The sequence below is a fragment of the Ahaetulla prasina genome, chromosome 2 (assembly GCF_028640845.1).
Source record: "Ahaetulla prasina isolate Xishuangbanna chromosome 2, ASM2864084v1, whole genome shotgun sequence".
NCBI classification, from domain to species: Eukaryota; Metazoa; Chordata; class Lepidosauria; order Squamata; family Colubridae; genus Ahaetulla; species Ahaetulla prasina.
In genome coordinates this window covers 31,492,214-31,509,105 of record NC_080540.1, presented here as the reverse complement: position 1 = coordinate 31,509,105, position 16,892 = coordinate 31,492,214, and the positions used below count along the sequence as shown (strand labels likewise).

General features: G+C 45.3%; 3 protein-coding genes across 4 annotated transcripts in view; 1 reads left to right on the top strand and 2 right to left on the bottom strand.

Annotated features, from left to right (window-relative positions):
• Positions 1-1,372: 1,372 nt before the first annotated feature.
• LOC131191920 (zinc finger protein 24-like) overlaps positions 1,373-16,892 on the top strand; it is a 93,785-nt gene continuing 78,265 nt past the window's right edge. The window contains exon 1 of one of the 2 annotated variants that reach the window (XM_058170551.1): positions 1,373-1,483. The gene's annotated coding sequence lies outside the window, so the exon portion shown is untranslated. The remainder of the gene's footprint in view (positions 1,484-16,892) is intronic. The other variant, XM_058170554.1, reaches the window with a different exon arrangement.
• Positions 1,469-8,735, bottom strand: LOC131191923 (zinc finger protein 501-like). The gene is made up of 2 exons (XM_058170556.1): positions 8,627-8,735; positions 1,469-4,765 (listed from the first exon to the last, which is right to left on the bottom strand). The coding sequence occupies exon 2, from the start codon at positions 4,558-4,560 to the stop codon at positions 2,998-3,000; it is 1,563 nt and encodes a 520-aa protein (XP_058026539.1). The 5' UTR covers positions 4,561-4,765; positions 8,627-8,735; the 3' UTR covers positions 1,469-2,997.
• The window catches only part of LOC131191914 (zinc finger protein 850-like), a 36,739-nt gene continuing 28,922 nt past the window's right edge, over positions 9,076-16,892 (bottom strand). The window contains exon 3 of the mRNA XM_058170542.1: positions 9,076-15,633. Coding sequence (XP_058026525.1) covers positions 13,083-15,464 — 2,382 coding nt within the window. The 5' untranslated portion in view covers positions 15,465-15,633 and the 3' untranslated portion in view covers positions 9,076-13,082. The remainder of the gene's footprint in view (positions 15,634-16,892) is intronic.

Sequence of the window (16,892 nt, the reverse complement as noted above, 5' to 3'; positions counted from 1 at the left end):
ATTTTATTGATACAGGCTTGAGTAACAGTCTTAAAATCGGAATGCTGGTAGCCATGATATTGGCTGTGACGTTTTAGAGAAGAGAAAGTTGGACAAGTGGAGCAGGATAGGAAGAGGGTGGAAGTTTTTGAACTTTAGTATTGGAGAACAATACTGAGATTATGATGAATAGCCAAGTAATTACAGATCCATTATTTGCCCAGACAGTTCTTTACATTCAAATTCTGTTGTTCAATTCCAAATCTTATTTTGCCTACTCTAAATCTTTCTCTTAATTAACTCTATGAAACAGTCGATCCTTTTGCAATCGGTTGATTTCTCAGCTTCCCCTTTTTCACTCTGACCAGACATAACCAGTTCCTACAACCATTCCTTTCATGTAATAGCCTCCAGTCCCCTGCCTGTATTTGTTGCTCTTCCCTGCACATTTATTGGGCTCAACATCTTTCTTGTATCTTTCTTTGTACAAAATGTACAAAACCCCAGAGATGAACTTTAGCCCAATCTGGAATTTGTTTCATGAATAAACAGGTTCATGAATAATGTTCATTAATAAACAGGTTGATAATGTTTGGAAGGTTAAAGAAACCCCTAAAATTAGGGCCTAATTTTAATCTGACCTTGACCTGCCTCTTTTGGAAAGAAGAATGATATCAGGGGGTGAAGACAGATTTCAGCTGTGATCTATGAAAATTATGAAAGTCAATCCCTCCTTTTCTATGCCTTCCAGAAGGCACTTCAAACATTGTTTTTTAAAAGTCTACATTACCTTTATTGCATTATAAAAAACATGTCATCCAAGCCTCAAGTCAGCTCTTCTCTTCTGAATGGGAGACCACCAGAGCTTGGGGAGGTAAGATTGGGAGGGGGGGAAGAAAGATGACCCCACCCTGTCATTTAGCAATGAAAAGAGAAGACAATTTCCACAAGGTCCTTTACTGTATGAGCCTAAACAGACTTTCCTGAATTTACAGTTGAACCAGAGGGTTTGCTTCTAGATTTGACAGATAGAGGGAAGAAACTGTGGAACTTTGATTTTGTATAAGGTAACAGCAGGAAAGCTCTCTTCACACACAGTGTTCACACATGGCTTCCATGCATGTGCGGTTCTGCTCCCCTCCATCTCAGCTCTTCAGGGGAGCAGCTGCTTCTCTCCGCACAGCTGGGAGAATGTCTTGTGCAATTTAGCACAGCCCACTATTTTCCTCCAAGTCCCACCTGGAAAGTTCAGCACAGAAAAGCAGCAGCCATGTTGAATGCTGTTTCTCTCAGCCGCAGCACTTTCCGGATGGGACTTAGAGGAAAGCGGCAGCTCATAGCTGCTAAATTTTACAAGATGCTGCCTTCCCCAGTAAGAGTAGCAGTGGAGAGAAGCAGCTGCTGACCCGGAGAGCACACGGAGCGCAACCGAGGCTCGGCAACGGACAGAAGAAGTGGCTACAAGACCTCCACTGCAGCACTTTCCGGATAGGACTTCTTAAAGGTAAGAACCACCGTCCAGTCCATTCCTAAACCACTTCGGCCTTCCTGGCCTCATGCCACCCCATCCAGGCGGCCTCTCAGCCTACCACAGCAGGCCACAGGCCAAATCAATTGCTTTGGCCCAGTGGGGCATAGTTTCAGACCACAGGGGAGTGGTGGCATGTGGGCGGACGCCCGGGGGAAAGCTGGAGTGGGGGAATGGCGCATTTCCTGACCAGGCCGAGGCGAGCTGGCAGAGGCTCTGGGACAAAGCCGGAGCCAGAGAATGGCACATTCCATGACCAAGCTGAGGAGCACAGCCAGAGCCTCTGGGGCATGACTGGAGCTGAGAAATGGCACATTACACGAAACAGCCGAGAGCGGGTGGAGGCTCCAGGGCAAGGCCAGAGCTGGGGAATGGAGCATTCCCCAACCCAGCTGAGGCAAGCAGCCAGCGGGGGAAGGCTCCGGGGGAAGGCTGGAGCCGGGGAATGGTGCATGCCTGAGTTGGGGCCTGAGGCTAAGGGTGAGCAAATGGCATGCTTACTTTTGATGAGCAGGGCGGGTGAGGCATGGAGGAGATTAGCTGGGCTGCGTGATGAAGGCAAGTTATATAGGGCGGGGCGAGCGGGCAGTGGGCGGCCGAGTGGTGGGCGGTTAGCGAGCGGGGGCAGGGTAGCCAGAAGTGATATTTGACGGTCCTCTGAACCAGTTAAAATTTCCGCTACGGGTTCGCCTGAACCCGTCTGAACTGGTTGAATACTACCTCTGGCTAGAAAGGACCTATCACACAATAACAGAGTTGTAGTCTTCTAGTCCAGGGGTCTCCAACCTTGACAACTTTAAGCCTGGTGGACTTCAATTCCCAGAATTCCCCAGCCAAGGATGGAGATCCCTGCTCTAGTCCCAGCTTCCCTGCCCAAGGCAGGAATCCTTAAAAGTATTTCAGACAATTTCACATTAGCTATTAGGTTTTCACATTCATATCAGATTTTCATATACACATCTTAGAATTAAAACTTTACACAATTATGATTTTTTTTTTTAATTTGGCAAGAAAATTTCCAAGGAAGCAATTTTAACGGACAAACTCCAGGAGGCAAGATGTTCCATCTGGCAAGGAAAAGTATTCTCATGTTATACACCTGTAAGGTTTTCCTCCTGTGTGGATTTTTCATGTGCGTCTGAAGATCTGATGATCAGATAAAAAACTTCACCACATTCTAAGCCCTGATAAAAAGTTTCTCTCCAGTAAGAATTCACTGATGCCGAAAGAGTATTTTTCCAGCTAAACCATACACCACACTTCAAACATTTAAAGTGCATTTTTCCTATATGGATTAGGGTGTGATTTGTAAGGGACGATTGAGAAGAAAATGCATCCATGATCTGAGAGTTTCTAATTCCCTCCCCTTCCTTAATGAACTCTTATATCACTTCTAGGGGTTGAACAACTATGAAAAACTGTTCTACCATTTGGGCCTACAAGGGCCTTTTCCATTTGATTTTCCTCATGTCTCGGTTTTGAGCAAAACATTACCACACTCTATGCATCTCTATGGCTTCACTCGCATATGGACCTTTTGATGCCTTCCAAGGCCTTGTTTTTGGGAAAAACGTCTTCTCTAAGTGGCTTCTCTGATGCATCACAAGTGTATCTTTCCGGGTATAAGATTTCTCACACACTGAGCATTTATGGCGTTTCTCACCCGTATGAGTTTGGCAGTGAATTCTAAGGGATGATGAAGAAGCAAATGCTTTCCCACAGTCTAAACATTTTAAATTTTTTCCCCCTCTGTGAACATTCTCATGACTTCTGAGGCTTTGTATTGTACGGAAAAATCTTCCACACTCAATGCACATATAGGGCTTCACCCCTGTATGGATACTCTGATGTTGAAAAAGAGTTTCCTTAAAAGAAAAATATTTATCACAATCATTACATTTATATAGTTTTTCTCCCGTGTGGGTCCTTTGGTGTCTCTGAAGTTCAGAAGACTCCACAAATCTTTTCTCACATTCTGGGCATTCATGGGGTTTTTCCCCAGCGTGACGTCTCTGATGTCGAATTAGGTTTGACTTCTGGCCAAAACATCTCCCACATTCTGGGCACTGATAGGGTCTTTCCCCCGTGTGGATTCTCTGATGAGCCCGTAGTTGTGTTGCTGTGAGAAAACTTTTCCCACACTCCCCACATTTATAGGGCAACTCTCCTGTGTGCTTCTTCTGATGTCTCCGAAGTTCAGAAGAAACCACAAATCGTTTCTCACATACTGAGCATTGATAAGGTCTGTCCCCAGTGTGAAGTCTCTGATGTTGAATTAGGTGTGTCCTTTGGGAAAAATCTTTTCCACATTCTGGGCAGTGATAGGGTCTTTCTCCTGTATGAATTTTCTGATGTTGCAGCAGGTATGATTTCCTGGAAAAAGATTTCCCACATTCTAGACACGTTTTGTTTTCCTCCTTTGTGTGTGTTTTATTATGTTGGCAAAGAGATGAGCTCCGAGTGAAACATTTTCCACACTCAAAGCATTTATAAGGACTCTGCCCTATGTGAATTTTCTCATGTTTTCTAAAACATTTTTTATAACAGAAACATTTCCCACACTCCAGACATTGATATGGTTTATGTACAGTGTGGATTTGCTGATGTTTAAGAAGCTGCGAGGTTTGAGAAAAGCACAGCCCACATTGCACACACTTGCAGGGCTTCTCTTCAGTTGGGCTGTTCTGAGGCCTAGAAAGATGCAGTCTCCCAGGAAATCTTCCCCAGCGCTTCCAGGATTCCTGAGATCTCTTTCCCTGGTGGATTCCCTGATGGGCTCCAAGGTCCGATCCTTTAGCAAAACGCTTCCCGCACTCTCCGCATTTATAAGGCCTCAGTCCAGGGTGGCTCCGGAGATGTTTGGCAAAGCTCCACATTCCAGGAAAGGAGTTTCCACAATGAAAACACAGGTGGGATCCATTTCCCGTATGCAGCTTCCGGTGGATCAAAAAGAGGGACCGGTGAGCAAAGGATTTTTCGCACTTGGAGCATTTGTAGAGTCTCCCCAGATTCCTCTGAAGGGACCTTTGGCCAATGTGTTCCTCCCTCTGCATAGTTTCCAGCGGCTGCTCACGTCCACAGCTTTCAATCCAAGGAAACTGTAACAAGCAGAACTTTGGCCAAAAGGTTGGAAGATGGGCAGGAGGATGAGCTCCAGCACGAGTCCAAAAGCTGAGAAGACGAAACTTCTGGTCCCGGTGACTGAGCCAGATGGGATCCTGCAAGCAGAACTTCCTCCAAAGGTTTTCCTGGTAGCACCTGCAGGATCAAAATAAAAGAAGTGAAGGAGAGAGGAAAATTTATTTAGCCCAAACAATAGCTGCAAGACCCCCTATATGAACCCTGGAGTGGCCCCCAGTGCCTTTATTCCCTCTCCCCCAGAATCAAAGCAATGCTGAGGTCCTCCCTGCGGAGCTGGCTTCCCCTTTCCTTTTCTCAGCATGATGAGAAGGATGGCTGATGGAGTCCCTGTTGCTCCCCATTTGCTTGCCTGAACTGGGGATGATCCCTGCTTTTTCCTTTTCCGCAGAAGGGGGCTGGCGGTGATGCTACATGATGTGAGACAAACTGCAAAGAGCCCCAGTAGGATTTATATGTGCCAGGTAGATCTACTTGTGTACAGAGTACAACCCATGTAGGTATTCATGGATGTTGTTCTTTCGGCCAGCACAGATTGAATATGTCTCCCACCTAGAATGGCTTCCTAATGTTGCTTTATAGTTTAGGGAGGATGCAAATACATTGACTGGGGCCAGCAATGAAGTTTGAACACAATAGGGAACAAACAGCTTCCATTAAAAAAATGGACCCTATATATGAACCTAAAGAGGAAGGCCTGTCACTTTTAGAAGAAAACAACAATCGAGAGGAAAGCCCCTTCCATCTATCCTCCACTCCAATGAAGCCCCTCTGGAGCTGAGTAATCACTTTCATGTTCTCCCCCTGGAAGGGAATATGCAGTCACCCACACAAGAGCAGTCTTCAATAGTTTGTAAAAAAGAATCAAAACTCAACATTTCTGCAACCGGATGAAAATATCCCACAATTTCCATGGGAAAGAAGGCGAGTTTCAGTGACAGGCGATTCAATTCTTAGGGGAACAAAAACTATAGTCTGCAGAGCAGATAGTCGATCTAGGCAGGTATGCTATCTCCCGGAAGCAAAAATCAAAGATGTAACAGAAATAATGAAGCCTCTTTCATCTCCTGCACATGGAGACCAATAGCACAACAATGAATCTGAAAAGAACGGATGTGGTTCCCATTTTCAGGAAAGGGGGGGGAAAAAAGAGACCCTGGAAACCACAAACCAATCAGCCCACAATCAATAAATGGGAAGATCCTGGAAAAGAAGAAAAACCCAGATCTGAAAATATCTAGAGACAAAGTTATAATTAAAAGCCATTATGGGTTTGTTAAAAACAGATTATGCCAAACCAATCTTATTTCTTTCTTTGACAAGAATGGTTAGTCTAGCTAGACCAGTGATGGTGAACCTTTTTGTTCTTGCGTGCCAAAAGTGTGTTGCATGCATGTGTGCTGGCCCCCATAATCCAATGCAGACCCCCATCTGCGCATGTGTGCACAACCCAACGCTCCCCACGCATTGCCCCCCCCCCACTCCCATTTTGGGCCTAGAAAGTCCCCTGCACCAAACTTTGCCGGCGTGAACGGCCTGCCAGCCTCGTGCGCCGGGCAGCATCCAGCCATGCTAGCTATGCTGGACGCTGCCCGAAGCGAGAGGTGGGCAGGCCGTTCACGCTGGCAAACGTTGGCACAGTCGTCTCCCGCCACTTCTTCCAAGGGAGCAGGACTGCTTCCCGGCCAGCGCACCACTTATCGCAACCGCTTCATGAGTGAGGAGCTGTGCTCCCCTCCGGTCTTCCTGGGGCAGCTCGACTCCCCATTGGCAGCTTCTTCTCCTGGAGCAACCAGGAGAAGAAGCCTCTGCCTCTTAGTCGGCGCAAATGGCCTGCCACCGCATCCTGCCGTCAGCTTCTCTGCCTCAGTGGCTGCTCTTGCCACTGCCAGGGAAGCGGCAGCAAGGATGGGCGAGCCAGTGTCAAGGTTCCAGAAAAACCTCTTCTGCATGAAAAAACTCTGAAGCCATTGTCTTTCAAAGTTCTTTACTAGCATAAGGAAACTGGCACACGATGAGTGAAATTCTAAAACTGAAACTTCCGGATTCTTTTCCCAGTTATACAAACCCCAAGAGTCCCACCCCCCTAACCCCTTTGCCGGTCACATGGTCCAACGTTCTTCCACTTTATTCGAAACCTCTTCTTGCCACTCCTTCTGCAGATGCGAACACAATCCGACCTTGACCGCTTGAAGAATGTTATCATACCCATCAACCCCCCTTCTTCCCCTCAGGGGAGAAATGTGGCAGCGTCTGGAAACCTACGGCCTAGTATGGTTTCCAGGCCTGACACGGAGCTTCCCTGTCTTCCCGCGCAAGCGGACTTCTGGCAGGGCCCCAGGCCTCCGGGGGAGGGATTGAAACCTGCCACTGACAGGGTAGTAGCAGTCCGAGAACCGCTACCACCAGGGGCGAGGGGGTGGCGGCAGGATGGATGGGCGAGTCGGGGCTTCAATCCCTCCCCCCGGAGGCCTGGGGCTGAACCAGAAACCTGCTCGGGCAGGGAGACAGGGAAGCCCCGGCTTGCCCATCCTTGCTGTTGCTACCCCCTCGTCCCCGGCAGCAATGGTTCTTGCACTGCCCCTTTCCTGGCAGTGGCAAGAACAGCCGGCAGGTTGGAGACGGGGGGTGGCAAGCTGCGGCGTCAGGCCGTTTGTGCCAGCTAAGAAGCAGTGGTGGCTCCTCCTGCCAGCCTCGCACTCCGGACAGCGTCGAGCATCCAGCCAGCCATACCTGGTCTCCCCTTGCAGCAGCCCACGTGGATCCCAGTCAGCGCAGCACCAGTAACCAGCAGACTAGCTGGCCGGTGCCCGTGCGTGCCCCGGAAACCTGAAAGAGCAATTGGTGACGCCGCGCTTGCTGGGTGACATGGCTCTGTGTGCCACTTCCAGCCCGCGTGCCATAGGTTCGCCATCATGAGTCTAGACTCTAAAGGAAAAAAGGATCGAAGGTGACATAATAGCAGTATTCCAGTATTTGAGGGGCTGCCACAAACAAGACCAAGTCAACCTATTCCCCAACCTGTTTTAATATGCCTGTGAACCGCCCTGAGTCCTACGGGAGATGGTGCGGTATATAAGTTTGATAAATAAATAAATAAATAAATAAATAAATAAATAAATAAATAAATAAATAAATAAATAAATAAATAAAGCACCAGAAGGCAGGACAAGAAACAGTGGGTGGAAACAAGTCAAGAAGAGAAGCAACCTGGAATTAAGGAGAAACTTCGTAACAGAGAGGACAGTTAATGACTGTAGCAACTGGTTTGCAGAGGTTGTGGCTGCTCCAACCCTGGAGGCTTTTAAGCAAAGAATGGAGAGCCACCAGTCAGAAATGGTACAGGGTCTCCTGCTTGAGCAGGGGGCTGGACTAGAAGACCTCCAAGGTCCCTTCCCGCCCTATTCTGATGGATAAAACCCACCAACGAGGGGGCTGCCACATCACAGCCTCCTTCAGAGGAAAACTAGGAAAATAATGATTTTTTTCAGCTTCTACCCAGTTTTGAAGAAACAAAACTAAACAATTGAAATACTAAAATAAAAGCAAAGAACATTCACTCTTCTCTATGTAGATGAAGCAGAAAGAAAGTGAAACTTTTCACCGTTGGGAGAAAATGAACTCAATTCAAACCCTTTCCCCCCCCCTAAAGAAAACCCTCCACCCCCAATTGAAGTACTTGATTACCCCAGAATCCCCCCTGAACCCCTTCAAAGAAAAGCCCCCTTTGCCCTCCGTGGGGCGGGGCTTCCCCCCCTTTGCCCAGCCCCGCATCCACCCGGGACCCTCTCGGGGCTACCTTCCTCCTGGCGGGGAGAAGCCCTCCGGGCAGCCCGAGGGAGGGAGAGCGGGAGCCCCACCTGCCCGGAGCGGGACCCAGGAGCAGCCTTGCCGGCAAACGAAGAATTGGCACAGCCGCCCAAAGCGCCGCAAGTGGGGAAAAAGGGCAACAAAACTCCCCGAAATTCAGCTCCCAGATACCTGAGACAACGAGAAGACCTTCCCAGAGCGGCCTTTCGGAGGCTTCTTCTTTTCCGGCTCTGTTTCCTCCCTGAGAGAGGGTGGGGAGACGCTCTATCCCCTTTTCTTCTCCTCCCCCCCGCCCCCCCGCAGCGGCTGTAGTTTTACGGTCCGGGAAGCACCGCTTCCCCCTCGGAGGGCGCCTTTTCCTCCCTCTCTCCCTCCCACACAGGATTGGGAAGAGGCGACCGGGATCCCCGCTCCCTCCTTCTCTCAAAGTTTGGGGGAGGTGGGACTGTGCGCTAGGACAGGGGTTTCCAACTTTGGTCCCTTTAAGACTTGTGGACTTCAACTCCCAGGGTTCCTCAGCCAGCTTTGCTGGCTGAGGGACTCTGGGAGTTGAAGTCCACAAGTCTTAAAGGGACCAAATTTGGAGACCCCTGCGCCAGGATCCCTCATCCGTCCCCTGGCAAGGCTGAGCTGGCTGATGGAATAGAATAGAATAAAATAGAATAGAATAGAATAGAATAGAATAGAATAGAATAGAATAGAATAGAATAGAATTTTTTATTGGCCAAGTGTGATTGGACACACAAGGAATTTGTCTTGGTGCATATGCTCTCAGTGTACATAAAAGAAAAGATACGTTCATCAAGGTACAACATTTACAACACAATTGATGTGGTCAGTATATCAATATAAATCATAAGGACTGCCAGCAACAAAGTTACAGTCATACAGTCATAAGTGGAAAGAGACTGGTGATGGGAACGATGAGAAGATTGATAGTAGTGCAAATTTGGTAAATAGTTTGACAGTGTTGAGGGAATTATTTGTTTAGCAGAGTGATGGCCTTCGGGAAAAAAACTGTTCTTGTGTCTAGTTGTTCTGGTGTGCAGTGCTCTATAGCTTCGTGGGCTTCGTAGTAGGGAGGCAGGGAAAGAGGGAGGAGGATGAGATAGGGAGCGTCTGCCGAGGCCAAAGATGATGGATCGGAGACGTAGCTTCCGCAGGGACCCAGACCGGCATTAAACTAGGATTGCCTACCAGCCCTGGAAGTCAGCCAAGCCCTCCATTCATTGCCCGCCGGCCGGTCTCCCTGCAGCAGAAGCAGCCCTGTGGAGGTGGAAGGAAGGAAAGAAATCTCTCTTTAATTCTAGGCTGCATCTCCCCTTGATGAGTTTCCAGCCATTGCTTCTTGTTCAGATGCTTTGGAAAGTAGGTGGTTCCCCCTGATCTTTGCCACAGCTCCTCAGATATTGGAAGGCTGCCATCCTGTCACTTCCAGTTCCTGCAACCTACATCTTTTTTGTATTGTGATACGAAACATACAAAATCTCAAAGATGAACTTTAGCCCAATCTGGAATGTTTAAACGAGTTCATGAATAAATGGTTTGAAAACAATTGGAGGGTTGCAAAGAAACCCCAGGGGTAGTAGGACCTAAATTTAATGTGATTTTGGAAAGAAAAATGATATGGGGTATCAAGACGGATATTGGCTCTTCGGGTGAGGCTGAATCACAAAAGAAAACCCAGAAGAATTCTTACTTTATTGATGTAGGCTAGATTGACAGAATCTTAAGATGAGAATGATGGTAGCTATGATATTCACTGTGATGTTTTTCGGAAGACGAGGAGGATAGGAAGAGTGGCAATTTTTGAACATTAATTTTGAAGAACACCACCGAGATTATGCTGGATAGCCAAGTAAATGACATGTCCATCATTTGCACATAGTTTAGTTTCAATTTCTCTCTGACAGTCTTGTTGTTCCATTCCAAATGTCATTCTGCCTATTTTAAATCTTTCTCTTAACTCTGCATGTGAAAAATATGGAACAGTCAGCCTCCCTGTAGTTGATCTCTGGACTTCAACTTTATTGTCCATCTTCTGTGCCAAGAATCACCAAGGCATTTTCCCTTCCATAAGGCACTTGAAATGTGGTTTTTAAAAAGTCTACATTACCTTTATTGTATCATTTAAAAAATGCTATCTGAGTCTCAAGTCAGCTCTTCTCTTCTGAATGGGAGACCACCAGGACTTTGGGGAGGTGGAGGTGTTGGTGGGGGGAAGAAAGATGGGCCTCTCCTATCATTTAGGTGCAATGAAGAGAGAAGGCAATTTCCATGAGATCCTTGACCAGAGGAGCCTAAACAGGCTTTCCTGAATTTCCAGTTGAACCAGAGGCTTTTCTTCTAGATTTGATAGATGACTAGAGTGAAGAAACTGTGGAACTTTGTTTTTCTATCTGACAACAGCAGCAAAGCTCTCTTCACACACAGATGTAAGGACTCACATATACCCAGAATGGAAGAATGGATGGGGAAGTTGACTGCTTTGGGTAAAAGAAGACTTTCTCTAGATTTCCTTCTACTTGGAAGCCACTCTTGGATTTGTTTGTAATTGAAAGACATGAAATTTAAACCTTGGGTTTTTATGTTTATACATGTTTATAATGATAACATACTGTTTGTTATGGCTTATTTTACATACACTGTATATACACTGTAACTTCGAATGATCACTAAATGAACTGTTTTTTGAGTCGACTACCTGTATTGACAAATTGTTGGGGAAAAGCGGTTCAAAGAAATGAGACAAAAAGTGTAAGACACCAGGATATGACGCTTCATCCATTTATTGTGGTCTACTCTTTCTTTTCCATCTAATGCTTCTTGTGCCGAGACCCACTAAGGTGTTTTTGGGCACTGCCTATGTTTGCATCGTCCAAGCTGAACATAAAAAAGCCATACCCTTCCCTTTTAAAATCCTTTTATTGCTCAGCAATAACCACTCTTTCATCCAAAGCAAACAGGCTGCACAGTACAATTTTTAATCAGGCAATCCTAATCATCCTCTTTCTCTTTGATCTTTTTGTTGTTGTTAGTTGCGAAGTCCTGCCCGACCTATCGCGACCCCATGGACAATGTTCCTCCAGGCCTTCCTGTCTTTGATCTTGGAACAGTTTGAAATTAAACTCTTGGTTTTTCTCCTGCCATATAAACTTCGATATATCTTCCTGTCATTGCTTATGTGGTGCACCCATTGTCCGGATAGCTATTGTTTAAAACAGAAACATCAGTCTAGTTATGTAGTTTCTTTTAATCATAGAACTTCTATAATTAGTGACAATTGTATTTTTTTCCCACCTGAACACATCCTTTTCAGTATGATTCCATGTCTTATCACAATTATTTTGACATTGAATTCGTATTGTTTGTAACAATACCCAAATGTCTTACTTTTGTATTTCTTTTAAATCACTTTTCCCCATCAATTCTATTTTCTCTTCTGTTTTCCTATTTTGGTCAACTTCTTTGTCTATTAGCTATTGCACTGAAAACCAGCTAATGCACTAAAAATCTGTTAATGTTTCGATTAATATTTTGATTTCTTCCAAAGGGCTTTTAAAATTACCACAAAACCATCAGCAAAGTTCTTCTTACCACCGGGCTTCTCTCTGTTGTGTTCTACATATTCTATGATTCTATTTATTTCCTGGATTCATTAATCCTGCTCAACTAAAAAGAGACTTTTGGTGCCTTGGAAGGTTTTAGCAGAAACCTTAGTTTTTCCCGTTTTGTCAGCACTCCTTCCTTTTGCTTTTCATCCGTTACCATTTCCCTTTTTCTTTTTAAATTCTTAGCATCATAGGGCTAGAAGGGAGCTACCACAGAATAACAGAGCTGTAGTCTTCTAGTCCTACCTTCCCTGCCCAAGGCAGGAGTCCTTAAAGTATTTCAGACAATTTCACATTAGCTATTAGGTTTTCACATTCATATCAGATTTTCATATACACATCTTAGAATTAAAACTTTACACAATTATGATTTTTTTTTTTAATTTGGTAAGAAAATTTCCAAGGAAGCAATTTTAACGGACAAACTCCAGGAGGCAAGATGTTCCATCTGGCAAGGAAAAGTATTCTCATGTTATATACCTGTAAGGTTTTCCTCCTGTGTGGATTTTTCATGTGCATCTGAAGATCTGATGATCCGATAAAAAACTTCACCACATTCTAAGCCCTGATAAAAAGTTTCTCTCCAGTAAGAATTCACCGATGCTGAAAGAGTATTTTTCCACGCAAACCATACATCACACTTCAAACATTTAAACTGCATCTTTCGTATACGGATTAGAGTATGATTTTTAAGGGACGATTGACAAGAAAATGCTCTCCCACGATCTGAGAGTTTCTAATCCCCCACCCCTTTATGAACTGACTTCTAAGGGTTGAACAACTATGAAAAACTATTCTACCATCAGAGTCTATTAGGGTTTTTCCCAAGTGATTTTCCTGATGTCTCGCTTTTGAGCAGAACATTATCACACTCTATGCATCTCCATGGCTTCATTCTCATATGGACCTTTTGATGCTTTCCAAGGTGTTGTGTTTGGGAAAAACTTTTCCCACACTCCACATATTTGTACAGCTTCTCCACTGTGTGGATTCTCTAATGAACTCGAAGCAGTAGTTCAAAGATCCTGGGACTCCAGGGTTTGACACAGTGTTGCTGGTAGAAAAACTTTCTCACACTCCCCACATTTACAGGGCCTTTCTCCTGTGTGCCTCTCATGATGTCTCCGAAGTTCAGAAGAATCCACAAATCCTTTCCCACATTCTGGGCATTGATAAGGTCTGTCTCCAGTGTGAAGTCTCTGATGTCGAGTTAGGTATGACTTCTGGCCAAAACATTTCCCACATTCTGGGCACTCATGGGGTCTTTCTCCAGTATGACGTCTCTGATGTTGAATTAGGGTTGACTTTCTGCCAAAACACCGCCCACATTCTGGGCACTGATAGGGTCTTTCTCCAGTGTGACGTCTCTGATGTCGAATTAGGGTCGACCTTGTGCTAAAACACCTCCCACATTCTGGGCACTCATGGGGTCTTTCTCCAGCATGAATTCTCTGATGTCGAATTAGGGTTGACCTTGTAGGAAAACACCTCCCACATTCTGGGCACTTTTCATCATTCTGCACATGCTTCTCTCCTGTGTGAAGCATCTCATGTTTTCTAAGATAATATTTGCAATGAAAAGGTTTCTCACTCTTTTGACATTTATATTGCTTCTCTAAGTGGCTTCTCTGATGAACCTGAAGCAGTGTTGCTTTGAGAAAACTTTTCCCACACTCCCCACACTTATAGGGCAACTCTCCCGTGTGCCTCTTCTGATGTCTCCGAAGTCCAGCAGACTCCACAAATCGTTTCTCACATTGTGGGCATTGATAGGGTGTGTCTCCAGTGTGAAGTCTCTGATGTCGAATTAGGTGTGACTTGTAGCCAAAAGATCTCCCACATTCTGGGCATTGATAGGGTCTTTCTCCGGTGTGAAGTCTTTGATGTTGAGCTAGGTTTGACTTGTAGCCAAAAGATCTCCCACATTCTGGGCACTGATAGGGTTTTTCCCCAGTGTGAAGTATCTGATGTTGAATTAGTTGTGACTTTGTTCCAAAACATCTCCCACATTGTGGGCATTTTTCCTTTTTCTGCACAGGCTTGTAAGGCTTCTCTCTTTTGTGAAGCATCTCATGTTCTCTAAGATAATATTTGCAATGAAAAGTTTTCTCACATTCTGGACATTTATATTGCTTCTCTAAGTGGCTTCTCTGATGTATCACAAGTGCGTCTTTCCGGACAAAAGATTTCTCACACAGTGGGCATTTGTGGCGTTTCTGACCTGTGTGGATTTGGCAGTGAATTCTAAGGGTTGCTGGACGACCAAATGCTTTCCCACATTCTAAACATTTGAACTTTTTTTCCCTTCTGTGAACATTTTCATGACTTCTGAGGTTTTGTATTGTACGGAAAAACCTTCCACATTCAACGCACATAAAGGGCTTCACCCCTGTATGGATGCTCAGATGTTGAGAAAGATTTGACATTTTAAAAAAACATTTATCACAATCTTTACATTTGTATAGTTTTTCTCCCCTGTGCATCTTTTGGTGGCTCCGAAGGTCAGAAGAAACCACAAAACGTTTCTCACATTCTGAGCATTGATAGGGTCTTTCCCCAGTGTGACGTTTTTGATGTTTATTTAGGTTTGACTTCTGGTTAAAACGTCTCCCGCATTCCGGGCATTCATGGGGTCTTTCCCCAGTGTGAATTCTCTGATGTTGCAGCAGGCATGACTTGCTTGAAAAACATTTCCCACATTCTAGGCATGTTTTGCTTTCCTCCTTTGTGTGTGTTTTATTATTATGTTTCCAAAGAGATGAGCTCCAAGTGAAACATTTTCCACACTCTAAACATTTATAAGGACTCTGCCCTGTGTGAATAATCTCATGTTTTCTAAACAGTTGTTTATAATGGAAAGACTTCCCACACTCAAGACATTGATAAGGTTTCTCTCTGATGTGGATTTGCTGATGTTTAAGCAGCTGCGAGGTTTGAGAAAAGCACAGCCCACATTGCACACACTTGCAGGGCTTCTCTTCAGTCGGGCTGTTCTGAGGCCTAGAAAGACGCCGTCTCACAGGAAATCTTCCCCAGTGCTTCCAGGATTCCCGAGATCTCTTTCCCTGGTGGATTCCCTGATGGGCTCCAAGGTCCGAGCCTTTAGCAAAACGCTCCCCGCACTCTCCGCATTTGTAAGGCTTCAGTCCAGGGTGGCTCCGGAGATGTTTGGCAAAGCTCCACATTCCAGGAAAGGAGTTTCCACAATGAAAACACAGGTGGGATCCATTCCCCGTGTGCAGCTTCCGATGGATCAAAAGGAGGGACTGGTGACCAAAGGATTTCCCGCACTTGGAGCATTTGTAGAGTCTCCCCAGATTCCTCTGAAGGGACCTTGGGCCAACGTGTTCCCCCCTCTGCATAGTTTCCAGGGGCTGCTCACGTCCACAGCTTTCCATCCCAGGAAACTGTAACAAGCAGAACTTTGGCCAAAAGGTTGGAAGATGGGCAGGAGGATGAGCTCCAGCCCGAGTCTGAAAGCTGAGAAGACTAAATCTCTGGTCCCGGTGACTGAGCCAGATGGGACCCTGCAAGCAGAGCTTCCTCCAAAGGTTTTCCTGGTGGCACCTGCAGGATGAAGAAAAAAGAAGTGAAGGAGAGAGGAAGGTTTATTTTCTTCAGCTCTCCAAATAGCCCAAACAATAGCTGGAAGACTATATTCCCTCCCCAGAATCAAAGCAATGCTGGGATCCTCCCTGCGGAGCTGGCTTCCCCTTCCCTTTTCTTAGCATGATGAGAGGGATGGCTGATGGAGTCCCTATTCCTCCCCATTTGCCTGGCTGAATTAGGGATGATCCCTGCCTTTTCCTTTTGCTCAGGAGGGGGTGGTGGTGATGATGCTACACAACGTGAGACAAACTGCAAAGAGGTCCCCATAGGATTTATATGTGCCAGGTAGATGTACTTGTGTAGAGGGTACAACCCATGTAGGTATTCATAGACGTTGTTCTTTGGGCCAGCACAGATTGAATATGTCTGTTGTGACCCAGGCCCAAGTAGGTAGTAATAAACTTAGTCCGTGGAAAAACAAACTTTATTCGAACAGCTGGGAATTATTTCATTCCCAGCGTCGTTCAACTCAAAGTAAAACAAATGCCTCCCAACACAAATTCCTCAGTTATCTCACAAACCTTGGTCCAATTAGGCAAACTGCCAAAAGCCCTTCCTGCCAAACGTCCAGAAGCCACCAAAACAAAGACGTAGTATCCAGAGTTGATCCCCAAGAGGATAGCAACCCACCCCCTTGGAACTGTAAACGCCCCCACCCCAGTTGGAAATTCCCCAGCAAAGATCTGTGGAGCATGTGGATCTGTTTCCTGTTCCTGCATGTTTCCCTTATTGGATAATAGAACAAATCAGAACACAGCTGGAGAATCGACCTAATCGGAGCCTGCTTCAGTGTCGGTTAATGGATACTCAATTGATTATCAATACTGATTGATTTCAGTACCATTTATTGTCTTGTTAATTGTCTACTGGTTGATTAATTAATTGCCTAATAGATTAATAGTTTATCTTAACTGATTCATTGTCTAATTTAATTAATATTGAATAATTAGTGTTATTGATTAGTATTATTGATTGGATTAGATTACCATCTAATAAGAAATTAATACATACCAGCAAATAAAAATTCAACATTGAATAACAACAAATAAGAAGTACCGTATTTTTCGGAGTATAAAACTCAACCTTTTTCCCCCAAAAAAGAGGGTGACAATCATCTTAGACTTTGAATGTAGCCCCACCCAGCTTCTCAAACGGAGGTTTCAGAGGCTGAAAAAAGCATCAGAAACTAAGCTTCAGAAAAAAATCCCCCAAACAGA

What these genes read in the sequence shown, in the direction of transcription:
- LOC131191923 (XM_058170556.1), bottom strand. Translation starts at nt 4,560, where the DNA reads ATGCAGAGGGAGGAACACATTGGCCAAAGGTCCCTTCAGAGGAATCTG.